The 27,620-nt window shown below is 32.9% G+C and overlaps 2 protein-coding genes across 2 annotated transcripts; both read left to right on the top strand.

Annotated features, from left to right (window-relative positions):
• The first annotated feature begins 7,399 nt into the window (after positions 1-7,399).
• Positions 7,400-7,831, top strand: LOC145813114 (uncharacterized). The gene has a single exon (XM_082908386.1). The coding sequence runs from the start codon at positions 7,400-7,402 to the stop codon at positions 7,829-7,831; it is 432 nt and encodes a 143-aa protein (XP_082764512.1).
• Positions 7,832-15,633: 7,802 nt separating this feature from the next.
• LOC114287468 (U3 small nucleolar ribonucleoprotein) lies at positions 15,634-27,044 on the top strand. Its single transcript, XM_028230843.2, has 13 exons — positions 15,634-16,575; positions 16,767-16,828; positions 20,405-20,540; positions 20,681-20,788; positions 20,903-21,040; positions 23,904-23,972; positions 24,095-24,136; positions 24,333-24,401; positions 24,849-24,920; positions 25,024-25,077; positions 25,186-25,327; positions 26,444-26,509; positions 26,601-27,044. The coding sequence occupies exons 1-13, from the start codon at positions 15,865-15,867 to the stop codon at positions 26,615-26,617; spliced, it is 1,686 nt and encodes a 561-aa protein (XP_028086644.2). The 5' UTR covers positions 15,634-15,864; the 3' UTR covers positions 26,618-27,044.
• Positions 27,045-27,620: the final 576 nt, after the last annotated feature.

The following is a 27,620-nucleotide window of genomic DNA, read 5'->3' as shown; positions in this document are numbered from 1 at the left end:
CTTGATCTATTATGTAGTTCATTTGCTCCCAAGATGGTGGAGGTTTTTACTTGTGCACAAAATTGGCTTCAAAGTAACATTCCAATATGTTTTCGACAAGCAATGGATGATGTTGAACAATTTAAACAACAATATGGTTCGGATAATATATACAATGATTTATTTTGTTTTAAATTTCATTTATTTTGTATTATTCAAAATTAATTATCTTCACTTCCCTTGTTTCTGTTGTACCACATTTCATGTATAGTTGTTTCGGAATTAAGTTTATGTTCAAGCCTAAATTCGGAGTGTAGTTTTATTGAAATTTAATATCATTGGTAAAGTACTTCACTTTGTTAAATGATGTTAATACTTGTTTACTTGTTTTAAGTTTAAGACTTTTTACTATTTTTCTTATTAAATAATTTCATTTTTTTATTATGCAGGTTTACATGGCTCATAATTTGGCTCAAGAAAATGAATGGCATTGTTGTATCTTTTCTTTTTAAGTTATTTTTAAAATAAATATGACTGTTGGTTTAAACTTTTTTTGGATGATTGTAATATTTTGTTTTGGATGACTGTATAAGATATTTTAAATATTTGTCATTTTGGATGATTGTAAGAGATTGGGAGTGGCACTCATAGTAGGTGCTTCTATCATGTATGTTTGGTTGCTCTAGAGGTTCTTAGCTTCTCTTAAGGGCTTTGGCTTTTGTTGCTTTGGTTTTGCTTGTAATTTCTTGATTTATTCCTTTGTTTTTGGTAGAACACTCATAATCTAGACTTTAGATTATGTGGGCAAGTTGTATTATTTTATAAAATATAGGGTAGGTTGTATTATTCTAATGGCTGGTGGCTTTAGTAGGTTATATTATATTTGTTTCACTCATTAAAAAAAAAATATGAGACTACATTTTTATTATTATAAAAATAATGAAGAATAATAAATTTTGGGTCTAAATAAGGCCTAAAAAGTTGTGAATTATAAGTTGAAAAAATGTTAAAAATTTGTATAGTCTAAACTACCAAACCACTCGCATCCATCTGCCAACCCGCTCAATTCGCATCTGCCAATTCGACGGACAGTTGCAGATTAGACGAATGGTAGATTGGAGATCCCCCAATCGCAACCAACTCGCGAACACCCTTACTTGCCATGCACTTTTCAAAAATCATAAGCCAATCAAATGAGTTTTCATTTCAACAAAACATAGGGCGGTAAATACAACTCTAGCAATCCCTAGGTACATGTTTGCTAGAAGTCTCTTAAAGCACTACTAAAATACAACTTTACTAACTCTTAACCAGAAGGAAATCAGAACTTACTCCATGCGTGTTTTAAGACTTTTACCATTGTAACAACCCCGACCCATGATTAACGTTAAACCATGTTTAATTATGCTTGATAAGTGATTAAAGTGAATCTTTGCATCATATGTTGCCTTATTTGTGTTTATATCTATTTAACGTAGAAAGATCTGTTCATGTTTTCATTTCGGTTTGTGAATTGAAGGCCTTATCGGCATCTGATTCAGAAATTGACTTGGTTTTAGTGTTAATTAGAATTTTTAGAATTTTATGGTAGGTTTAATTAAAATTCAGTTCAGAATGATTAAAATAGAATAATTTAATGTCCAATTGATTAGTTGATCAACAAATTAATTAGGCCATTAACCAAACCTATATAAGGCTCCCATATGTGCCTTCACTCATTCTTTTCTCTATCAAGTGACACATTTGAGCTCACACACACAAGAAAAACATGGGAGAGAGAAATAGAAGAAAATTGAGATAAAAAGTTAGGAAATGAGAGAATTGCTAGGAATTGTTGGTTTGCAAAAAATTTGGGAATTGAAGCTTCTTCACTTGTGCAATTTAGACTCTAGGTAAGAATTTTAGTTTTTGACCTTGTAATGTAGTTGATTAATGCATGAAAATAAGTGAATTAGGTGAATTCATATGGAAATTGAGCTAGAATTGAAGAAAGTTAAGTCATTCCATACATGTATGCATATTTATAGCATTTTGAAATTGTTTTCAAATATTTCCTCCCATGCATGTTGTAATTCTAGTATGAGTTGGAGAATTCATAACATTTCTCACCATTGGACCTCATTTGATCATGTTTTGGAAGCCACGAACTCAAGTAAATACATGCATGTCATGTTTTTATATTTCAAGTTGAATTTTGGTCAATTGACATGCTTTTGGGCCTTGATTTTATGAAATGATTTTCAATTCTTTAAGTTTTCCAAGTTTAGACTTGTTTTCTTAAGTTTTGGGGCCCAAAGTTCGAGTTTAATGGCTTTGAATTCGAGTTTGGAGCTTGGGAGTGCAATTTGGAAATTCCAAATTCTGTACTTCCGCTCGAGCGTCAGAATCTATGCTTGAGCGGCCACTCTGTGATCTTACACTTCCGCTTAAGCAACCTGAAATACGCTCGAGCGTGAAATGCATGCTCCTAGAAGTTTGCATGTTTTGTAGATTGCTCGAGCGGAGAAAGTTGCGCTCGAGTGAGGGCATGAGTCTCACACTCGAGTGAGAATCAAGCGACCATCGCGCGGAGATTTCACACAACCAGTACTTTTGCACACCGCTCGAGCGGGGGAATCCACGCTCAAGCATCCCTTCACATGTTTACATGTCCGCTTGAACGAGGAAAGTTGTGCTTGAGCGAGACCCCTGTTTTCAGCAAGTTTTGTTAAATGTGTTCAAGTACATTTTAGCGTCCTCATTGCATCCTAGACACTCTTAGGCCATAATTAAGATTCAATAAGAGGTTAAGACCTAGAAACACATTATGAATGAAATGAAAGAAGTTAAGTGCCAACCAATTGTGTGTTTCATTATGTGTTTCTGCTATGTATGTGTAGGTCACGCGCCTCAAGTTATTTGATTTGCCTGTTCTACAAGTGGGGCCATCTATGAGTAATAACTTAGTAAAGTTATGCTTAATTTTAATTATGTTTTGAATGATATGAATAAAGATCTGTTTTATGAAATGTTATTTTCTATGCGATGAATGATTGTCCAAGTTTCTGAAATATATTCGTGGCATCCTTAGCACAAGGCCCTTGCCTAGGGGTAACAATATCGTGCCTTATAAGCAAGGCCCTTGCCCGAGGGTAATAATACCGTGGTCTCATGACCCTTACCTAGGGGTAACAATACTGAGGTTCAAGCAAGTGACAAGTTTTTCTTGGTACCAGAGGTTCCAAATGGAACTACCAAGCAAGTTAATGCTAATGGATATACCATGTATAACGAAGCATGAACTCTGATTTCTGTATGTAGTTGAACAAGAACATGAATATATCTACTTCTCTTATGAATTTTGATTTTGGTACCTATTATGGACATCATTCATTTACAACCATTTTACTCTGTTATTATTCACTAGGCTCCAGCTCACTATTTATATTATGTATGTAGATGAGCAAGCACGTGACCAGGCTCAAAGTTGAAGACCTGGCGTCTCAATTTTGTCAGCCACCCATTTGTGCCTCCCGGGGAGGTTCCCTTTTTGAGATGTTTAGTTTTGTAATCCTCTTACAAATGTTTTTGCTTGTTTGCCCATCTGTACACTGGGCTAAGTTCCCTTTGGTTTCATTTTGATGAATGGGTGACCCATGATTAATGTGTTTATGATGTTATACATATATGTACAAGTTTGTTTGAAGATTTCTGTCTCATATATGTCAACACAGCTCTATGGACATTGTATATTCTCTTTATTTGCTTCCGCAGGCCCCTTACTATAAGTTGTTCCGTCAGGAGGCCTTTAGTAATCCAAGGATTACTGGTTGGTTATGACGCCAAACCTATAGGGGCGGGTTTGGGTTGTGACAACCGTGGACCTCAAACCAACTTAATTTTTCAAACAACTTAATTTATAAAATGTTTCAGTTTTCCTTAATTTCATAATCATTCTACAACAATTAATGTTATTCTTCACCAATAACCGAAAACAGTTATCTTTAACAGAATATTTCAATTACGGTAATATAATTTATAGCATAATTTTCAACAACAATATAGTATATCCAATGTACTCAATATATCCAAATCATCAACATTTCAATATTTCCAAAATTTCTAATAATGTTCCACATTTTTTTTTTCTCTCCAAATATAGGGTTCTTAGAAAAATTGGGATTTTCTTAATTTAAATTCTATTTTCACAAATTCAAGGTTCCACTCTCATATATTTAACACCAATTTAAAAATCATTCAAAAATTTAAAGTTAATCCCATTTATACATTATACCATAAATAATCAAAACACCTATTTCTCAAATCATAATAACTAATAAAATACTACATAATCATGTTAAAACATATACACGATGGTAAGAAAAATCCGTACCTCAAATTAATAGTTAAAGGAAGCAAAAGGTCCAAAAATCAACTTTGTAGGATTCACGATCTTTTCTAATCAAAATGACGCTATCGACATGCTCTACACTTTGACCTTAAGAACTATGCTGAGATTTAACTCTGATGGTGCAAGATCAAAAGGTTTTGTTTAAAGTTTGAAAATAGAGAGAGAAAGAATGTGTGTGTGTGTGTGTGTGTGTGTGTGAGAGAGAGAGAGAGAGAGAGAGAGAGAGAGAGAACATATTCTATGCTAAAGAAGAACAAATAAAAGAAAGAGAAGAGAAGTAACAGAGGAGATGGAGGGAGTGAGAAATTCTATTTCCACACACCTACTTACCTTAGTGCACACACTTAATGAAACTTTATTTTAATGACAATTATACTCTAAAATAAAATGACCATAATGGACATCAAAACCCTAGCTAACCTATCTTATCTCATCTATTCTCTCCCTCTCTCCCTCTCTCTCTACCACAAACAACAACAAACAAACCCACAAACCCTTTTGTTTTCTTTCTCTCTCTCTCTCTCTAGAATCAATTTAATTTGTTTTGGTTATGAATCCAATGGAGAACAACAGAGAGGAAGACGATCTTGAATGGTTCGTCGTCAACAACAATCAGACGGCCTCTTCTTTCTCATCATCATCGCCTCTGCCATCACCGTCGCAAAAGCACCAGCTTGATTTTTCGGCGAGTTTTCCGGTGAGCTTTGCTTTCCAAGAAAGCCCTCTTTGGCAAACTAGTGCCAATTGTTTTTATTTTTGTCGAAAATCTATTGTTGAAATTATTATTTTTGTTCAAAAAGCAATTTTTGAATTGAAAAAAATAGTTACATTCAGAAATCAAGCTTCGAAATTTTAGAAATTTTTTGAAAGTTAACAACTGAAAAAACTAATTCTCTTTAGAAAATTAGTACCGAATGATCAAAACTTAATTCTCTAGCGATTTGAGAGGCTTTTGTGACTTATCGTTGTCTTTATCAGCAGCAACAGTGAGTGAACAAGCATGGTCCTTAACAAGAACCTCATTACACCCGATTTCTTCTTCCTCCATAGCTCTGATACATATGTGTAAGCCCTTGTTACGATTATACAAATGTATTCATATATTAAATTATACATAGCTATATAACATATGTAACACAAATAGCACTTGAAATGTTTATATAAATTCACTTTCGTAGCAAATGAATCAGTTAGTAAATTGAATGATGTCGAAAGAGTAGATCCGAGTAGACAGAAAGAGGAGATAGAAGAGAGAAAGAGACCACACCCATGTATGTTTGCGCGGGTGTGTGTTTGGGTAGAAAGTGTGTTTGGGTAGAAAGTGTGTGTACAATATTTGAGTTAAGGTTTATAATTGGAATATGTGGTGTATGGAACGAGACAAATACCTAATCAAATTCATAAGTGTGTGCAATGAGAAATGATGTACACTGAGGTAAGTAGATGTGTGAAAATAGAATTTCCCGAAATGGAGGTTTTTTTTTTTTTTTTACCAAACCCAAGTGCATTTTGATGGAATTTACCAAATCCAATCTATTTTGAACATATTTACCAAACCCATATTGTTTTTGAAGTCTTGTTTTAAGGTCACTATTTTACTTGAAATCATGTATTAAACATATGATTTTAAGTAGAAAAAATGAATTTGAAGTCGTGTGTCAGTTCCATAATTTCTTAAAAGTTGGAGGTCCAATACACAATTTCTTAAAAGTCTTCATTTGGATACACAATTTATACCTCCACTTGGGCATTTTGTCAAACACCTTTTGTGCAAAGTCAATACAAAGCACAAATTATTTAGGAAATCTGAATAATGCTATGGCAGTATAGAGAGCAAAAGATGCACAATGGACATGGGATCCTTATGTTCACATTGTTATAAATAGAGAAAAGAGAGAGATGAGGGAAAATTTGATTAAAGCATGGGCAAATACAGAGAGTTACCTATGAGGGAAAATTGATGGCTTGCAATAGAGAGATAAAGAGAGAGAGAGAGAGAGAGAGAGAGAGAGAGAGAGAATATGATTGGCATAAAGAATACATGAGCAGCATGTATAATGTCTGAAATGTAGCCAACGGTCACTGACAAAGCCTTCATTGTAGGTTTTGTGAATGGAATTATCATTGGAGAAGAGAAGGTCTTCGTCTCCTTAATTGAGATGAAGACCTTCTCTTCTCCAATGATGACTGATAATGAGGGAAAGGTTCACTATTGTCTGAAAAAACAGATAGAAATAGAGTGTTAAAGCATCGCCAACAATCTACCCTATTTCTTCCCTAAAATATAATTAAAAAATTGTTTCCATATTTTAAGGAGTGACTTTTTCAACTAATTACCCCTAACAACACTTCCTATTCTTTCTCTATTCTATTAAAATATTATTTTCAGTTGTTTTTAAATTTGAATCGTTAAAATCATTTTTTCAATAATAAAGTAATTATTACATAGAATTTAACCCTCACAACATCCACATGCATAACCAAGTCTTGCAATTTGAGGCAGTGGGGGGCCTGCTCAAATTGTAATATTTTTCAAACAATAGTATTTTCAACAGTCATTTTTTCAATAGTCATAATGGTCATATCTTTTTAAGCTATAAATAAGACCATTGGCTCTTCTATTTCATCAATCTGAAGCCAATTTCTCTAAAATTCATTCTCTAAATTTTTTCTATGGTTTGTAATCGTGTAATCAATATATTTACTGATAATTTCAACTCTTATGATCAGTTAGAGATATGTACGGTGGTTGCAGTGGAAGAAGAACGACTTGAGAGACAATCAATCTCACGTCGTAGTTCTGTTCAAGGCTGCAAATTCATTCGATGTGATTTTGCTTAAGGCCATGAATGGATTTTTCTCAACTATTTTGCTGAACTACCTATATATCCTTCCAATTTATTTCAGAGGAGATTTCAGATGCCTCGCTCTCTTTGTCTCCAAATTCAAACGGTAGTAAAAGCACATCATCCACACTTCGTCCAAAAAAGAAATACTGCTAGAATGCTCAGTTTATCTTTTCTTCAAAAAATGATCATTGCACTTAAGATTCTTGCTTATGGAGTAATGGCTAATTATATGGATGAATATTTGAGGATCGGAGAAAGCACTACAATGAAGAGCTTAAAGAAGTTTGTTAAAGCCATTGTTGTAATTTTTTCTGATAAGAACTTAAGGTCACCAAACAACGGTGTTATTGCTAGGTTGCTAGTAGTTGGTCAAAGTTGTGATTTTCTTGGAATGTCGGGGAGTATAAATTGTATGCACTGGAAATGGAAAACTTGTCCGATTTCATTAAGCAGAATGTATATTGGTCATATTCGTGAACCAACAATTATTTTGGAAGCAGTGGCGTCGTATGATCTTTGGATATGGCATGCATTTTTTGGGTTACCAGGATCTCATAATGACATCAACATGCTAGAACGATCTCCTGTATTTGCCGAGCTTGCTGAAGGCTAGTCCTCTAGTCAATTACTCAATCAATGGTAATGACTATACAATGGGATACTACTTGACTGATGGTATATATCCATAATGGTCAATATTTGTAAAAACAATTCTATGTCCACAAGGAAATAAGAAAAAATATTTTGCTACAGCCCAAGACTCCATAAGAAAGGACGTAGAGCATGCATTTGGTGTGATACAAGCCAAATTTGCAATAGTACGTCAACTTGCACATTGTTGGAAAACTAAGACTTTGAAATATATTATGAGGGCATACGTAATATTGCATAATATGATCATTGAGGATGACTGAGATGTCAATAGGTTAGAAGATTTTAGTTATGATGCCATCGATGGAAGTTCACAAGAACTAGTCTCACACGAGAATACACATGTACTTATGAAATTCATTCAAAATCATCATCGCATTTGGGACAAGGAAACTCATTCTCGACTCCAAGTTGACCTTGCTCAAAACTTGTGGCAAGTTCGTGGACAATCATAGTCACTTTACTTTAATATAAATATTTAAATTGTATCAATTACTTTTGTTTAAGAAATCTTGTATTGCTTTGTAATTTCAATTAATTCCATCACATGTTTTTAATTTTCCAGTGATAATATTATTATCATTTTGTGAAACAATCTGGTATAAGCAACAATAGTATAATTATGACATTTTTACAAATAATTAAATTTTCAACAGAGCATCCATGGAACTTTTATTCAACCTATGAATGACAACAAAATCAAACACTAGTTAGCAACAATCATGTGCAAGCACACCACCAAGGGTTGGCGAGGGGCCAACCAAACAGCCAAGCAAACCCCAAAACAGCCAAAAAGAAAAGCAGAGCAAAAAGAGAAATAGCAGCAGCAATAAAATATAAAACAACAACCCATCTTCAAGACCAAAACAGCAGCCCATGAACTTCAAGGCTTGGAAGCAGCCCAATCAAACACCACAAGCCAAACCCAGTCCCAAAGGTAGCAGTAGTAGCAGCAAGAGACAATAACAGACTGCAATACACATTGATAAATTAAGGTGACAACAGAGCAACTAGTTAATTGGGAGTTTTGCTATTTTTGAAGAAGCCAAAAAAACCACTCTATGTTTGATTAAGTCTAGAAGATCCTCCCAATTTAGTCGTGCATTGTTAAATAAAAACAATATCCCACATTACCATATACATAGGAACTCTTAATAAAGTTAATCATATAACAGTCCATGCCAAAATACATTAAATTTTCATATCATGGTCTATTATGAAATTTCTGCACTATAATCAAAATATATTCATACCATCGTCCATACAAAAATACATCAATTTCCATAACTTGCGGTTAATTTCCTTTTTCAAAGATTTCTGTTTGGCGACGCTGGTAATGCCCATATGGCACCACATGGTATTACCCTACACCAATCATCAATTGTGATCTCTCACATTGTTAGGTAAAAACACTACGACAAAAGTGATGGATTCGACTATATAAATCAATCGCATTCAAGTTAGGTGCCGCCAAAGTATTTAAAGGCAAATGTGTAATATGAGTCATTTTACCCCATGTGAGGCGAGGCTAAGCTTGAAGAAATTGAGGTGTGAGTATTTCGAATTTCGAATTTTTATATTTAGTTAATGAATAAAATATTTTAAGATCGTAAAAAATATTATAAATGAAAATAAAAGTCTTAAGTACTTTTTTCTTCTTAAGGCGTTGAACATTTCAATGCAAAAAAGGAAACTTGTCCTCGTGGAAGGTGAAATTGACATTTTTGTTTCAATTATTAAGCTTCTTAGGTGAGTCTATTTTCTTTTTCCTTTTCTTTTTTTAATTGGACACAAATTTAAAGGGTAAAACTAGAAGTGTAATTAAATTATTTAATGATATCAGCATTTTCTGTTATTTTTTTTTACGAAGCTAGGGAGTTTTTGATAAAGGAGGCACATGCAATCAATAGTAATTGCAGGCATAATAAAGAGAAAAAAAATAAAAATTACATAGTATATTTTTATTTATTTGTAATCAAACACATCTTTAAGGTAAATTAAAAATATAATTAAATTATTTAATGATGTTAGCATTTTCTGTTACTTTTGACGATAAAGTAACATAAAAAAGAATCTATAATAAAAATCTAAACCTCAAGGGAGGGTTCTATCATTTTAGAAACTTTAGGAGATGTCTCTATAATTTTATTAAATCTCAAGAGAGGTCAGTGTAATTAAAAACTAAATCTCAAGGTAGATTTATGCTATTTCAGAAACTTTAGGAGATATTTTTACATTTCATTAAATCTCAGAAGAGGTCAGTGCAATTGAAAACTGAATCTCAAGGGAAGTTTAAATCATTTCAGAACCCTCAAGAGAGGTTTCCGCAATTTCATTAAATCTCACAGAATGTCAATGTAATTAAAAACTAAATTTCAAAGAAGGTTTCTGTCATTTTGAATAATCTTAAGGAATGTTTCTACATTTTATTAAACCTTAGAGGAGGTCAATGCAATTGAAAACGGGACCATAAGAATGGTTTAAGTTATTTCAAAAATCTAGGTTCCTACAATTTCACCAGACTTCAGGGGAAGGCAGAGTAATTTATCAAAAACAAACAAATAAAGAAATCTACTCTATATTAAAAGGTATGAAGACCATAGAATGTTTTCTAATCTTTCTTTTATTCCCAAAACACCCTTCCTTACTAATTGATATTTTTAGCTCCATCAATTTGGAAAGGTGGCACACTGGAAACTAAATTCCTCCATAAAACCAACTCCTTAAAAAAAAAAAAACTGCTTTTATTTGCTCCTCCTTTAAAAAAATTGCTTTCCTTTGGTAAGGAAAGTAATATCAAGGCCATATTTTATACGATTCATATTAACCATCAGAAAAAACCTACAAAAACCCAGCAAAATTAAAATGTTGGGACAATGTCTCTTAAGCATTATTCTAGAATCGAAAGGCATGAATAACATCACGAAGTATTGGATTTTTATGACTGGACTGCTAAAGCACTGATAAGAAAATTAATAGAAAAGTTCAAGTTGTGGAGTACCAAGGTATGTCCAAGTCTCCAATCTTGCGTTTAGTTAAACAATTATATATATTTCATGATTGTTCAATTGTTTGAAGAAAAAAAATATATATATATATATATATATGTATGTGTGATTTATGCATTAAATTTTTTGACTTATAAGTTTTACAAACAAATCAAAGAAAAATGTTCGACTTACAGATTTTACGAACAATCGAAGAAAAATGGTCGCACTCGGTTTTGAAGTACAAAAAAAAAAAAATCGAGATAAAAATTCTTAATCGTTGTTATGAAATTAAAAAAATTGGGAACAATGTCTTTCAAGTGAGGAAAAAAAAAGGGATAATATTGGATAAACAGTTTGCAACAAATAAACACTATTAGATTTACACAAGACGGATACTACAGGATAATAATTAAAAGAAAAATATTAGAAAAGAAAATAGATCACAAACAAAATACAAAAAGAGTTAAGAAGTGTTGCTTTTACATGTGAGGCCGAATTATATTTTAGATTCAAAGCCATTTTGATATCTATAATTAAGAATGAAGATGAATATGAAAGATCATATTCCAAACCATCATAAGCAAACTTCATCAATTCCTCTGCACATACAAATTAATGATTTTCCTACGGAACAACTACAAAAAGAGCATGTTATGGATTGTTTGGATTTAACCAACTAGGTCTAACTTAGTTAGACCAACATGACTTTTTTAAAGATTTTGTCCCAATAGAGAAGTCGTGAGCTAGAAGGCAATCACTGTTTTGCAAATGTGGGAGGCTAACTCTTATAGGCATTAATCTAATAATTAACAACTAACATCGATAAAAAAAATCCACAGTTTGTGCCTAATTATTGTGTTTTTATTTTCTAAAGACAAATAAATTATTTTTTGATTTTTTTAAAAATTTTTATTTGGAGAATTTTTTTTTTTATATTTAAATAACCAACTTATTAGAAGACATCAAAATGTGATTTTTTAATTTGTAAAAATTATTTTCACGGAAAATGCAAATTACATGATTGCCGTTTTGCAATATTTACAATTTATTATTTTTGATTTACAAAAAATATAAAATATATTTATATTTATTTTTAGTATAAAAAAATTCAAAAATATATTTGGTACACATATTTATTAAAGATTTTACTAAAGAACCAGTGTATGCTCTGGATTGTTTGGATCTGACTAAGGCCAAGTTTGGGAAGACTAAAAAAGTGCACTTTTTGTCTTTTTGGACTAAAAAATTGAGGTTGAAAATATGGATGTTTGGGTTAACTTTTTGACTTTTTATTGAAAAATGTGTAATAAAAAATTGTAAAAATTGATTTGTAGGGAAAAATTTGAATTGGGAGTTGTGCAGCCGTAATTGTTGACTTTTGATGAATAGTGTTAACTTTTTAACTTTTTGAGTAACTTTTTGACTTTTTGGCTTTTTTTGAAGTCCCCAAACTTGGCCTAACTGTGCTGTTTGTGCCTATTTAGTTTTGATTTCATTTTTAATTTTTAGTTTTAGTTTTTATTTAAATATGAAAATGTGTTTGGTGAATCAAATATATACTAGATTTTTAAAATTTCTCCCTCTTTTTATTTTTTTCCCCTTACACTTTATTAAGAAATCAATTGCTATTAATGGTTCGAATTTATTCACTCGTGTGTTGTCTTATTTCTCGCATATTTGTTTAGGTTTCTTTCTAACTTTGAGAGTTTATTTGCATTTATTACGTGTTGTATTTGATTTGCATAACAATTGTAATTAATTAGGCATCATTGCAATAACATATAAATAAATAAATAAATAAAATTTAAAATTTGTTTAGGTTTTTTTCCCAATAAAATTAGGGGTGAAACACTAATAAATCTCAAATAGTGATCTTATAAACTGTTTGGTTCTCTCTTTTTTTCTTATGGATCCAAAGGTCTCATTCTAATATGAATTACATAAAGAACCAAACATAAATACGCGTGTGTTATGTGTTGAGGGACGAATGTAGGTTTTCTCATAATGTTGAAATTACTAAATGTAACACTTCAAAAAAAATTTGTAGAGTACTTTTTTCAAGTATAACACTCAAAAAATGTAACACTGTAATGTAAAACGTAATATTTTAAAAAAACGTAATACTCTGATATAACATATTAAAAAACTCCTTAGTATACTTTTCTCAAACGTAACAACGTAACATTCAAAAAAAAAACTCTTTTGTGTATTTTTTCCAAACGTAATACTCTAATCAATGTAACACACAAAAACTTTTTAGTGCATTTTTTTTTCCCCAAACATAGCACTCTATTGTGGCACTCCAATGTAACACCAGGAAATCACATTAACATAAATGTAGATTTCAATGTTCGACAACCAACACTTCAACTATCAATCTCTCCAAAAAGAATCTTTCACGCCTCATCTTTCCATTTTCATTCCAAAAACGAATTAGAAAATTGGAAAAATGAATCACAAAAGGACATTTACTTAAACTCAAATGACACCAAATTAAATAAATATAACTTTTCAAAACAAAAGAACTAATTGGTTCATAAGAAAACTCTTAAGACTAAATAGATCAGCATTCTCCCATATGAGATTTATGAGTAAATTTTTCTAAAATGAATTAAGACTGTTTAATAATTGTAACTCTTATCATTTAAAATTTTAATATTAAAATCATAAAATGTTGATTAAAAAAATTTAAACTAGCAACATTAATAATATTCACTAAATTTATAATTACTTATACATAAGTACCAAAGTGTACCATTATGACATAACCACCCCCACCACAACCACTACCACTACCACTACCACAACCACTACCACTGCTACTACGCTTACCAGTTCTACTACCAATGTCATTGTCACTCATTATTTCACTTTCACTGTCGCCACCACTACTGCTATACCTACCACTATCTCTACCACCAATGTCGTTGTCACCAAAGATACCATCATTATTTCACTATCACCACCACATTCGCCTTGGCACTACTACCACATTTCCCTCACCAATAATTATTCTTTCTTAAAAATTCAAAATATATAAATATAAAATACAATATAATGTGATGCTAAACTTTTATTCATGTTCACTTAAACGTGATTTTCTAAAATTTTTATATAAAAATATAAATTACAAATATAATCATTTATAATTTATAAAAAAAATAAAAATAAAAACTTTAAATTTGATGTTGAAATTTCAAATCAAACGTTATTTTGTTAAGGGACACTATTTAAATTGAATATGTGACTATTTAAATTTAAATTTAAAAATAAAAAGTTTTGAATTTAAACAGAATCAATACATCAGCTACAAAAGCGTAAAGTCTTCTCCTATAAAACAAACTCTCTCTACAATTTGAAGACACAAAAATGATGGCTCTTTTCTTTCTTAAATTTCTCTCTTTCTATAGTGCTATATACATAATTTTTTATAAATTTTGGACATCCAATACAAACTTGTCATTCAGTCTGTTATAACTTTTCATTGTGAATTAGAGTATTATGAATATTCTGAGTTAAATCTTAAAATTATATGAATTCTTTTAAACTTGTATAGAATAAGGCACATGTAATTTTAAGATAATGATTTGTGGTACTTAGGGGTGAGCAGCGGATATATCGATCCGCCAAAACCGACCGAACCGAACCGATCCGCCGCATTTTGGACGGATGCGTGATGATGAGCGGACGGTTGCGGATTGATTTTCTCCAATCCGCCAATTTGGCGGACGGATGGCGGATTTGAGATTTTTTGGCCGCAACCGAACCGCCAAACCGCCAAATCGCGAGCACCTGTAGTAATTTATAAGACTTTGTATTTTCAATTTGTTTAAATATTATGTTTGTGTTTTCAATTGAAAAAGAGTTTAAATATTCTGTTGAAAAAAAGTTTTCAACTTGAATATATTTTTGAATTGAAAAAAATAAACATATTATTCATCTATATTTTTTAGTTTTTAAATCTAACTCTAAAAATAATAAATAAAAAATATGATATATGCTGGTTGGTTTTTGTTTTCAAAAACATATGTAGATGTAACAATATAGAGACATTCAATCTCTACTACTGCTCTGTTTATGGTTTTGGTGGTTTGAATTGTTATTATATTTTAAGAATCACAGATTGTAATACTTTATAGGGATGAATCATACTGTAATTGTAATATGTGGATGAAGCATACAGTGATCGTGATATTCTAAAGTTTCAAACTTTCTTTCTTTGGATAAGGCATACAGTGATTGTAATACTTTTTTAAATCATTGACTGTAATACTTTTTTTTTTTTTTTTTTTTTTTTAAGGAAGTGCACAAGTTGAATTATGTTGAAAATTTATAAAATTTTAAACCGCCAAACCGATTCGCATCCATCCGCCAAACCGCCAATCCGCTCAATCCACATCCGCCGGATTGGCGGACGGATGCGGATTGATTTTCTTCAATCCGCCAATCTGGCGGACGGATGGCGGATTGGAGGTTTCGTGGCCGCAACCGACCCGCGCCCACCCCTAGTGGTACTTGTTCGAATTTCCCAATCTATCTTCATACCTATCTCTTTGTTTTGATTTTTTATATATCAATATTATATTATTTTAATTTTATTTGTTTGATATCCAAAAAAAAAAAAATGCTATATATAAAAACTCTACTCTAAAAAATTAATATGAATTTATAAAATTCATGAGAATAAAAAAATCAAATGCAAACAAGAAATAGTAAATAAAACAACAATAATAGAAATCCTTACAAAAACACAATCTCTACGACTTCAAAAAATGATCTAAACTATTGTCAGACATAACTTCTAAAAAAAAATTTAAACAAATCAATGATTCAGTGGGGGTCACGGGACCTCTTTTGCAGGGTGCGAACATTTTCCTAAATAAAAATGGGCCACACCACTTGTGTGAAGAACCCTTAAACCCTAAACCTGAACCTCCCAACACCCCAGGAAAAAAAAAAGAAAAGAAAACCAGACCACCACGTCTTAGCTCGATCTGAAACGGCCATGGCGACATCAAACAATTCAGGAGGAGGCCTGGAAGCCCTCCAGCGTCTGAAGTCGGCGGAGCCACCAGTCTATCTGTCTCCATCGCCGGAGCTCTCTCAGGCCGCACGGTTAGCCTCGGAGTACATATTCTCATCCCTCAAACCCTTCACCCCCAAATCACCCTTCGATCACCTCTTGGTCAATGGCTTCGACGCCGAACAGATTTGGCAGCAAATCGACCTCCAATCCCACCCCCTGATCTCGACGCTCCGACGTGAACTCAACAAGTTTGAGAAGAATCCAGGAGAAATTTCGAAGCTTTTTGGGGAATTTAAGATGGAGGAGGGGTTAGAGAAAGTGAAGAAGGTAGATGATTTAGAGAGAGAAATTGAGGGTTTTGAGGGGTTGGATGGAGTGGAAGATGAGGATTTGGAAGGGTTTGATGATGATGAGGATGAGGAAGGTGAAGACACAGATAATGAGGATGAAAAGGAGGAAGGGGAGGGGGAAGAAGAAGGCGGTAGTGACGACGACAATGGTGGTGGTGGTGGAGTTGAAGACAGGTTTTTAAAGATTAAGGAATTGGAGGAGTATTTGGAAGATGACGAGGCGAGAGAGTATGGATTGGAGAAGAAGAAAAAAAAGGGCAATGTTAAAGTGTCAAATAAGGATGAAGAAGATGATGAAGAAGGGGATGAGGATGAGGAGGAAGATGAGGAAGGCGACGAGGTGAGAACTTCTATTCTTACTGGATATTCTAATTGCTAAGCAAATCTGACGTAAATTTCGCTAGGGAATTTTACATTATAGTTTTTAATTTTTTGACATTGTTGAGTTGCTTCTTGGTTTAATTATTTTACAGCATTGCAGTTGTTTTGTATTATTTGTTGCTTCTTCTGATTTGTACTCTGCTTTTCTAGCTTGGAATTTTTGGGCCTGATGTTGTTGATGATGATGAAGGAGCAGAGTTGGAAAACGTCAGGTGCTGCATTTTTTTTTTTTTTTTTGTTTTTCCCTTTTGTTATTTTCAACTCTATTTGTCTGCTATTTACACTTATCTAATGTGGTTTCTTTAGGTGCTCCAAATTCCAAGTCTTTATGTGCTTAAGTTGCGTCAGTGAGTAAACTATGTGACAATAACCCTAAGGCCCTATTTGATTGTCCGGAGATAAAATGAAGGATATAATATCCTTTGGGATTTACATGAGTATATGCAATGATAGGATCTATAGTGGATAACATATCCTACCATTCTTGTTTGTTAACTCAGGATGTGAGTATTGGACATATCATATTTATATTTGTTTAACAAAAAATATTGTGGTATATAAGTAAGTAATTTCCAAATTTACCCTCGTAACATCATTAATTCATATATATTTAATAGAGAAAGGGGTATATATGTCTTTTCAATTCATATCCCATCCCACTAGAGATTATATAACTGGGGGGTGTGGTATTGTATATCCTGCCATTTTGGAGGATATACAATCCATCTGCATATCATATCCCATTTGAAAAGAAATTGCAAACAAATGATATATGGGACGCACCAGATTATATCTCCAATCCAACCATTTATCTCCAGCCATCAAGGTGTATGGGTAGATAATTAAATTCTAGAAACATCAATGCTGAAATGGGAAATTTTCAGTCTCTTAAAATATGTATTCTAGTAATGTGAATAATTGATATACTTTAGTGATGGTCTTAAATTAAGCATTACAATTGATCTAGTCATTGATGATCTTTGATAGTGAAATTATCGATGGTTATATTGACATGTTCACAGATATTTAAGATCATAAGTAGGATAAATTTGCTATTGGCTAAAAATTAAACTGGCAGGCATTTCACTGGTTATGTTGTGCACAATGTAATTTTCATTGCTAGTTGTGATCGGAAAAGAAGTGGTTGTAACATTTGGAGGTCCCAATGTAACAAAGATAGTGCAGGGAAGGATGCATAGTTAATGACAATGTGATTATTTTGGAATGGTGGTTGTCATGATTGACATGTAGTTGTGGTGATGTGAAGGTCATGCAAGTATTAGCGTGGTGAAGAAGGAAAGTTGTTATACGTTATGACGGATGGATAAATATCTTAATGAAATAAGGTTTTGACATAAGCAATGTCTGAATGTCTTATTTTTCAAGTTCTTTAGTTTTATAGTCAAAGGAAAGGTCACATAAATTATCTTATGTTCAACTGTTATGGTCATACAATGAAGTTATTGATAGAGTTTTGATTTGTGCCCACATACTATTCTCTTTCAATTTATTATGTGGTAATTATTTGTATTCTATTTATATTATGCTATTTCTACTTGCTAATTTGTATTGGCCAAGACACTGGGGAAGCTCCTCTCATAAAATAAAACTATCACAAAGGGATTTGGAATCAATTCATCGATGGTCGTATCTGGCTAATAGCCTGTCTTAATATGCTCGAACCTCAATAGATCTTTATTTTATAAAACAACAAATATATAGGGCTTGCTGGTCAACTGTGAAATACATATACTTCTAAAAGGGAGACACATTTGTATCATATTCGTATCGGATACTGATACTCTTTAGATACTCGCGCATACGTATCGAATACTAATTAAAAGTATCAAACACTTCTTAATTAATTTTTCATTAATTTTGAAGTATTAGATACTTAATTTTTGAAGTATCGGATATTCCAAGTCACATATTACTTTTTTTATGAAATTAGAATTGTAGCATTTCTTGCATAGCATTATAACATAATATAATTGTAAGGATAAATAAAAGAATACTGACAAGAAAACAGTGAGTTAAAATAATTGAATTTATCAAATTGACGTATCCTTATTGTATTATGCATGTGCCCTTATTGGCGACTCTAGGAATTTTTGTAGATGGGGTCACATCATACGCTTAAGTTTTACAAGTTTTTAAAACAAAAAACTTTTAAATTAACAAATATTTATTTTGTTTATTTATTTATTTTTGGTTGTTGTATTTAATGATTTTTTTAAAAATAATACTTTAGTCATTTTTTAGAGGCACCTAAAAACTAAAATATTTGTGAAAAATGTACTGAATTTTTGTATTTTTCATATTTAATAATTTTTTTTAAAAAGATTCACAAATATTTTATTTTTTAAGTGTATTTAGATTAAGTGAATAGAAGGGCGGGCTTGACGTAGCGGTAAAGCTACCTCTTGGTGACCTAGTGGTCACGGGTTCAAATACCAAAAACAGCCTCTCTGCTTGCGGGGCTGTGTACATCAATCCTTTCCCAGACGCCGCTTAAGCGGGAGTTTCGTGCACTGGGTACGTTTTTTTTTAATTATTATTTAGATTAAGTGAATCTAAAAAAGTAAAAAAATCCTCTCAAAATATTTAAAAAATTTGCCAAAGACTAGCAACACAAAAAATAAAAAACTCAAAACTATTTTTGAAAACTGTTTACCAAGTCACCAATGACACGTTGAATTACCCCACTCTTAGAATATATACCTTGCCACATATACATGAGAAGGTAAATGAGAAGATGCTCTTGGATGATGATACCAATAATAGAATATTACTGTTGTATTGAACATTTTTTCTTATGTTATGGGTTCCGTTAATTTTTTAAAAGAATCAAATTATTTAAAATAAAATATTAACAATGCAAATAAATTTTTTTAAGAGGTTTTATTTGCTTGATGGGATGATGGGACCCCATTAGCATACAAGTGCAGTCGCCCCTGTGTGCCCTATAACTACATAAAAAATAAGGATTAGCAATAGAATTTAGGCAATAGTAAAATTAAATACCAATAAATTAATAAGCAAGTAAACTTGCATTGCATACAACATTTTCAACTAGTGCAAAATTGAAAAGCATAGGGACAAGTTGTAAATTGTTCTGTTTTTGTAATATAAACATACAGCAGTGCTGCATACCCCCAGTGGGGGTCGCACCCCAGTGAGGTGTCGCGCCCCCACTGGTTGAAACTTAAAAAAAAAAGAAAAGAAAAAGGAAAACAGTTTTTTTTTTGGCCAATAATGAAGTGCCACCTCACTGGGGGTCGACCCCCAGTGGGTGTATGAGGCATTTTTCTATAAACATATTAGACTTGATATTGAAATGAAATATTTGCAAGGTCTATTGAAAGTTTAAAAGGCAAGCTAGCTACTAGCTTAAATTAATACCTAATTATTAAAAAAAAATTCAATATAAAATTATAGTATAGTTTTTCAACATTCTTGAGCTTATGTGTAGCTCACTACTAGTAATTTAAAAAAAAAAATAAATTTTTTTTTACGAACATATCCTAACCATACCCATATCCATTTTTTTTTGGTTTTTTTGTATCGCCATATTCATATTCATATTAATGTTTCTCATCTGTATTTGTGCTTCCTAGCTGGTCAAAAAAATAAAAATAAAAACCAAGCTGGTTCTGGTTCAATCCTAATATTTTTTGCAAGACGTCGTTTAACTTTCAATATCTTAGTCACTTGATGTTTTCTTTGTTATTTTATTCTTTGTTCATTTCTTTCTGCGTGCTCTTTATTTGTACATCTGTGGTATTCAGATATGAAGACTTCTTTGGTTCTAAAAAGAAAAATGATCAGAAAAGAAAATCTAAACTGATTGATGGGTCAGATGACTTGGGGACAGATGATGAGCAAGAAGATGAAGAAGATGACGACGAGGGCTTTGATAATCAGGTAGTTCACTGTAATGATATATATGTATGTATTCTAAAAAGCATTATACTCCTCTGTTTGATTCTGCAAGAGTTCTGACTCTTTTTGCACCATTATTGATTGAGGTACATTTGTTAAACCCTTTTCTTCTCTTTATGCAGAAACAAAATCTTTCTACCCATGAAAAAGAACTAGAGAAGCTTCGATCTAAAATAGAGCAAATGGAGAAAGCAAACTTGGAACCAAAAACTTGGACTATGCAGGGCGAGGTAAAACTTTTCATGTTTTTGAAATCTTTGCAATATCCATTCATATGGATCTCAGCAGTGTGTCACCTTTCTGTGAAGTGAATTCCTAATTATTGACTATGCATTTGATGAAAGGTAACTGCTGCGAAAAGGCCAAAGAATAGTGCATTAGAAGTTGATCTGGATTTCGAGCACAATGTGAGACCTGCCCCTGTAATCACAGAGGAGGTTACTGCATCCCTTGAAGAATTAATTCAGAAACGGATCATCGAGGTGAACTCCATTTTTTTGCATCTGCTGATCTGTAAATTGTTATGTCGATACATTTTTGTTGAAGCGTTAATTTATTGTGATACAATTCCATTTCCAATTCTAGTTTCAACTCGCTTCTAAAACTTTGATAGTGAATCTTAAGGACATCTAATACCTCACCTATTTCTTGCTCATGTTGCCTTAATTTTATTTTGCTGTGGAAAACTGATAGAATAAGTTTTCACCTGCATTAAGAAGGCAAGCTATTTTTTATTTTATTTTTTTCTAATTTGTATGGTACTACGGTGCCAATATATCTAGATGAAGGAATACGGTCTTGTAAAGCAGTTATAAAAAGTGCACATCTAATTGTGGAATATATATATTTATATATTTCATGAAATGCTACTATGTGGAAGTCATTAAAGTGTCTATAGTGTTGCAGGTCAGCTGAGACATTGATTTCTGCAAAAGACAACTATATGTTTAGGAAATGTGCATATCTTTATGTATATATTTGGTTTATATGTAGCAGTATTTTTTGTTCGGTTTAGAATTAAACATAGTATTTGAGATAGAGAAGTGAATATTTTGCTTGATTCAAAATAAAATGGAGAAGTTAACTTGTTAGAATGTGGTGCCTAAGTTGAGGGATAATCGGAGTTGCTTGGCTTTCCTCTCTCGAGGTGGCTCTACTTCAACAAATCTTAGGCGAGAGAGGGGCCTCTACCAAAAGGTTAAATAGTATTTGGGATAGAGAAATGAATATTTTGTTGAATTCAAAATAAAATGCAGAAGTCAACTTTTTAGAATTTGGCGTTTGAGTTGAGGGATTGTCAGAGTTACTTGGGTCACCCCTCTTGGGGTGGTTCTACTTCAACCAATCTTATACAAGAGAAAGAGGCTTCTACAAGAAGGCTAAACTTTGATCACGTCATGTGACACCTAGTAATCATACAATGCAGCTGGTTTATATGACCCCCGAGGTCTGAGCATTGATACATATGTTACATGAAACCCGTCAAACCTCAAATTTAATGATATGTAGACTTGGCAAAAGAGGGTTGTATTTCTATATTTTTAATCTATTATGTTAGATAAAATGGTGTTATATGTAACATATAGTGCAAGACATTTTACTCATTTTATAGCAATTATACAATAATATATATATATATATATATAATGATAATGGTGTTAAATATAATTATATAATAAGTATCTGATGGAAAGTATCAGACACATTCCATACTCTTGGCCAAGTGTCGGATGTCGTGCACGGGTATTTGATATATTTTGAAGAGTCCATGTAAAATAGAGTTGGGCCAAGAGGGATGAGCCACATGTTCCTAAACATGAGATACCATGTAAGGGTGACCTGGCCCCAATGGCCCAACCTCCCTATAATTGGAAGCCTCCACCTCCACTCAAAGGGATTCATGTAAGAGTCATATTCACCACCTCTGACACGTTCAAAGGCTTCTCTATCTCTCCTTCTCTCTCTCTCTCTCTCTCTCTAAGACTACCTCAGCTCACTCTCTCTCCACCTCTTGTGGTCCTACGTCATCTCAGTGTCTACCATAATAACTAGAGGGCCAATAGAATGTCCTCACCACCGTAGATTACCCACAATAAGCAACCGAAAGTGAAGAAGAGGAGGCATTCCCCTTTCTCTTATCTATTTCCTCTCTCTTACAACATGTTTTACACTCATACCTTTCCTTTTCCCAAGATGATGGATAGGAGTCGTATTGATAAAAGATAAGTTGAGAGAGAATAGATTGAGATGATTTAGTCATATACACCGGAGACCAACGGAGGGAGCAGCGAAGAGATGCGATACAGTGACGGTAAATGGAAGTGTTAGGGGAAGGGGCAGACTTAGATTGACGTGGACTAGTGTAGTAAATAGAGATATAAATCTCCTTAATTTGACTAACGAAATGGCCTTTGATAGAGTCGAGTGGAGAAGAAGGATTCATGTAGCTGACCCCATTTGATGGGACTTAAGGCTTAGTTTGGTGTGGTTTGGTTTGGTTTATTTGTTTTCATCAGTTCACATTTATCACCTTTATTTATTAAAGTGACCGATGGAGAACAATTGAGTTGCAATAACTACACCTGTACCATAACCGAGCCAAGCCGAGCCTTGCTTGAATTTGGCTCATTTATTAAACTAGCTTGAAAGCTTAGCTAGAGTTTGGTTCATTTATACATACAGACAAGCTTCAAAGAACTGAGCTGCAACTATTCATGAACAGTTTGGTTCACTTGCAGCCCTAGTCAAACGGATAATAGTTTGCCAATAATACTCACTGCCAAGGGACACTTACAAAATTTAAGATGTTATTCATGATTTCTAAATTATGCTGTGGAAAACTGTATTATTTGCTGTCACAGTGGAGTTCTGAAGTATGGCATGACGAAAAACACTTTCTTCAATGAAAAGTAGCACAATGCCCCAACTTTAGTAGAATTCCTGGACATTACAATTTTACCTTGCCATTCCTGCTATGGTATACATCTATGAATCCTATTGTTTTATCATTTTGTTCAATTGTTATGTTCTTTTCTTACTTGTGCTGCTCACTATCAGTGTTGCTCTAGCATTGTTGATTGCTACTATACCAGCTTGTTATGGTATAAATCTATGAATCCCTTCGTTTTATCATTTTGTTCAAATGTTACATTCTCTTCTTACTTGTGATGCTTGCTTTCTTCTATCAGTGTTGCTCTGACATTGTTGAACATTTTCTTAAAATTGGCTTTGGCTATCTCTCTATGCATAAATATATATATATATATATATGTATGCATGTATGTATATACATATACATGTCACTGAATTGCTAATAAGAGATATCTATTGTATCGTATTTCTTAGGGGCATTTTGATGATGTTCAGAAAGCTCCTAGTCTGCCATCTAAAGCACCAAAAGAATTCAAGGAATTGGTAATCAATGCTTTCCAATATATTTTTGTTTTTTCATTTCTCTTCTGTATATTATTATATATATTTTAAATATGAAAGTAAAAAGTAACCTGAATGAGCTTCATTTTACTTGTATTTTGCAGGATGATAATAAGAGCAAGAAGGGACTTGCTGAAGTTTACGAGGTTCATATATCCTAAACTTCATTGGCTGTTTGATGCACAAATTCTCTGGCTGATTATTTATGATGTAGACTGAGTTCTCCATTATATACTTAGCATTATAGAATGCCTATCAGTCCATTAATTGTGAAATGATGTGCATTGATTCTTCTTTAATTAGTTTTAACTATCAAACATTGATTTTTTTTTATCATTGCAGGAAGAATATGTTCAGAAAACTGGCCTAGTTTCCGCAGCATTGTCTTTCTCAGATGAACAGAAGAAAGAGGTGCACTTTGTTTGCTTCACTTATATGTTTACTGCCTTCTAGTGATTATATCTCTAGAGTGGTTGAATTGAGACAACTTATCTCTGTTAGCTGAACATCAGTATGGATATTAATGAAATGTGAAATATCAATTATTTGTGGCTCCTCCTCTCTCCCTTCCTCTTTTGCCCCTCCCAAGGTGTCTCTTCCTTTCTCTAACTTAAAATGTAGAAAACACACATGCAGACACATAAAGTAATGAGAAATATCTATTTTCAAATAATGGTGTTTAATTGACCACACAGCAGCAGCAACCTTACTATTTAAATTTTTGTGGGATTTTTTCTTCTCTCTTCCCCAACACCCCCCGGTGGGGGTTGTTCCTTTCGTTTTCTTTTTTAGGTTATTAGGATCCATTTGTTTTGGACTTTATAATGAGTTTAGTTCTGGATCTTTAATTTTTCCCAGGCAAGTGTGCTGTTCAAGAAATTGTGCTTGAAGTTGGATGCTCTATCACATTTCCACTTCGCTCCAAAACCGGTATACCTCTTACATTTTGTGATAGGACATACTTAAAAGGGTATATTTACTTTACCAATTTTGTAGTTTGTTTATACTTATCTATGATGGTTAACTTGGACAGGTAATAGAAGATATGTCCATACAAGCAAATGTCCCTGCTCTGGCAATGGAAGAGGTAATGAAATTTTTCTTAAACAATTCATAAGCCTTTTTCTTTTAATCTTGTTATATCAAAAAGCGTAAATTCACAGTTAATAACATGCATTACATCTTCCATGTGTAGATTGCACCTGTGGCAGTATCAGATGCAGCTATGCTGGCTCCTGAGGAAGTGTTTGCTGGCAAAGGAGATATTAAAGAAGAAACAGAGCTAACACAAGAAGAGAGGAAGAGGAGGAGAGCTAACAAAAAAAGGAAATTTAAAGGTAAGCTTATTCAACCATTCTAGAGATTAGATGCCAGTTCTAGACAGGTTTGCTCTATGAAGTTTCTTGACTGTGATCCTCGCTATTTTGCTCACCCTAATGAAGCAACTCTCTCATAAGCTTAAGATTTAGGGTTAGTCAATTACAACCTGGCCTGGCTGGTTGCCATTTGGTTGGTGGGGAAAGTGCCCTGATTGAGATTTATGAATAAGTGCCCTTTGTTTTCATAAAAAATTCACAACCAATCCTTGCCAAGTAGTTTATTGATCAGAAAGCATGGTTACTGTTATTTGTCCTTGTAAACTATGTTAGATAAATAGATTTTGAAGTATTTCTACAATTGTAGTTTCATATCTGTCATTGTAGACTACATAGAAGCTGCTTACTAAAACTCTTATCAATCATAGTCCATGTTTTTCATGCGCTTGTTTTCTGTTATGTCCTCAGGCATGAACAGTTGTGCTCCTGTACGTTTTTGCTCTTTTCTTTAACCATTTTGTTAGTTTAAGATTTTAAGTCTGTTTAGCCAAACTGATCACCTTCAGCCTAATGGTCCATAAGTAGTTGAAGGGTCAAAAAGTATTGGTACTAGTTAAATTCTTGTGTTTTTGAACACGAGTGCAATAATGTTCAGTATTGAACGATCTGCTGACTGATTTTCAGGATGGGTCTGTTTTATAGGCTGTAGTGGCTTAGGCTTGGTTTGGATATGGCTTGTTTTTTAGTTTTTTTGCTTATTACGAAAAGACGTGTAGAGAAGTGGAGAGGTGATGTGATCCAAATAAGCTAATAAACTGCTTACTTTTGGTGTTGCCAAACCATGAAAACAGCTGGGCTCATCCCATTGCCTCATGGTGCAAAAGCATTGAGTGTGCGGGTGTGTGTTTTGCCTTGTAAGCAAATGCTTTAGAAATGACTAGCTTGTCCTAAAAATTTATATGGTATGCTATCATTTTCCCTTCAATCCTGAATAACTTCGGAAGTATCCTCACTGTGTTAATGAGTTAATTGGGTTTCTTAGTTTCAGTCCATATTTAAATTAGCATTTCTCCTCGCTTTAAGATCTCATTACCTGTTTTCTCTTTAGACCATTAATTTTGGGCGACATTATTACAGCTGAGACAGTGCAAAGGACGGCCATGAAGAAGGCACGAGAAAGTTCCTTGCAAGATCATGTTGATGGTGACTACTCTATTCTCTCTGACAATTGGTTAATTCTTCATCAACCGTAGCAAATATCAATACCTCACTTCTGTTATTTCATGAATTACAGGCAAGGGAGAATTGTGAGTTTCAGCCTCGGCTTTCAATTTATGAAGAGTTCCCTCTTTACCCTTACAACTTGAATCTTGCTCAAAATTTTGGAACTGTCAATGGCATATGGATCTTTCAAATATGGTTGATTCAAGTTCAAATACTGATTGCTCGATGCAAACAAGATACAAAAAGAAAGAAGTGACAGCAAAAATCAGGATGAGGAAAGACAGAAGAGTATTAGTTGAATGGGGCTTGATGTTGAATTTTGGATTTTCTGTGATTTATGATTATTACTTTTAAATTTGGAATATCAGTTTTGACATGATAATTAAATCAATTGGTTACTACAATCTACAGAGTTAGGCTTATAAATTCTTTACTGCTTCTGTTAGCTAACAGTAACTTGTTTATGAATCATTGTTTGGGTAAGTTTAATCACAGTTATTATACTTTCCTTTGATTGGATTCTTTTCTGTGAAGCAATGCATATTCCATTCCTAGAAAGAAATGCATGATGCTGGCTAAGTTTGATTAGAATTAAAGTGGTGGAAAGTGATGGGGAAAAAAAATCCCGAGTTTGTTTAGCATGGAATTGTAAGGAAGTTAATTTTCTTGTACATGATAGTATGATAACTAACCTTATTGATTTTTTGTTAAAAAACACGGGAAAATACCAAAGTTTAATTTGTTATAAAAAAAAAAATTATTTATATTTAGAATTTTTTTTTCTTGTAAAATTTTTATTCTAATCAAATTCATACAAGAAAATCTGTTTTATTTATTTATTTATCTATTGTCCTTTTTTTTCTTTTTTCTTTTTTTTTTTCTGTTATTTTCACATACCAACATTTATTTCTTTATGATTAAACGACCCAGAATTGACTCGTAAATTTCTTGCAAAGCTTGTGACAGCAATTTTTTGCCAATCAAAATGCACACAATTGCCTTCCTGACTTGTCTAGTTCATTGAGCCATGAGACAACTAATGTTAGGATTGATCTGATCACAAGTTCAACAAATCCATGTTTGATTTGTA

This window comes from Camellia sinensis, chromosome 15 (genome assembly GCF_055761805.1).
Source record: "Camellia sinensis isolate YWXY chromosome 15, ASM5576180v1, whole genome shotgun sequence".
NCBI classification, from domain to species: Eukaryota; Viridiplantae; Streptophyta; class Magnoliopsida; order Ericales; family Theaceae; genus Camellia; species Camellia sinensis.
This window is presented reverse-complemented; position numbering and strand designations above follow the sequence as displayed.

Excerpts from the sequence above, each read along its gene's own strand:
- LOC145813114 (XM_082908386.1), top strand. The coding sequence starts at position 7,400 with ATGATCATTGCACTTAAGATTCTTGCTTATGGAGTAATGGCTAATTAT.
- LOC114287468 (XM_028230843.2), top strand. The coding sequence starts at position 15,865 with ATGGCGACATCAAACAATTCAGGAGGAGGCCTGGAAGCCCTCCAGCGT. Across the intron at positions 24,402-24,848 it reads CAGATGAACAGAAGAAAGAG|GCAAGTGTGCTGTTCAAGAA; the intron begins GTGCACTTTGTT and ends AATTTTTCCCAG. Across the intron at positions 24,921-25,023 it reads TCCACTTCGCTCCAAAACCG|GTAATAGAAGATATGTCCAT; the intron begins GTATACCTCTTA and ends TAACTTGGACAG.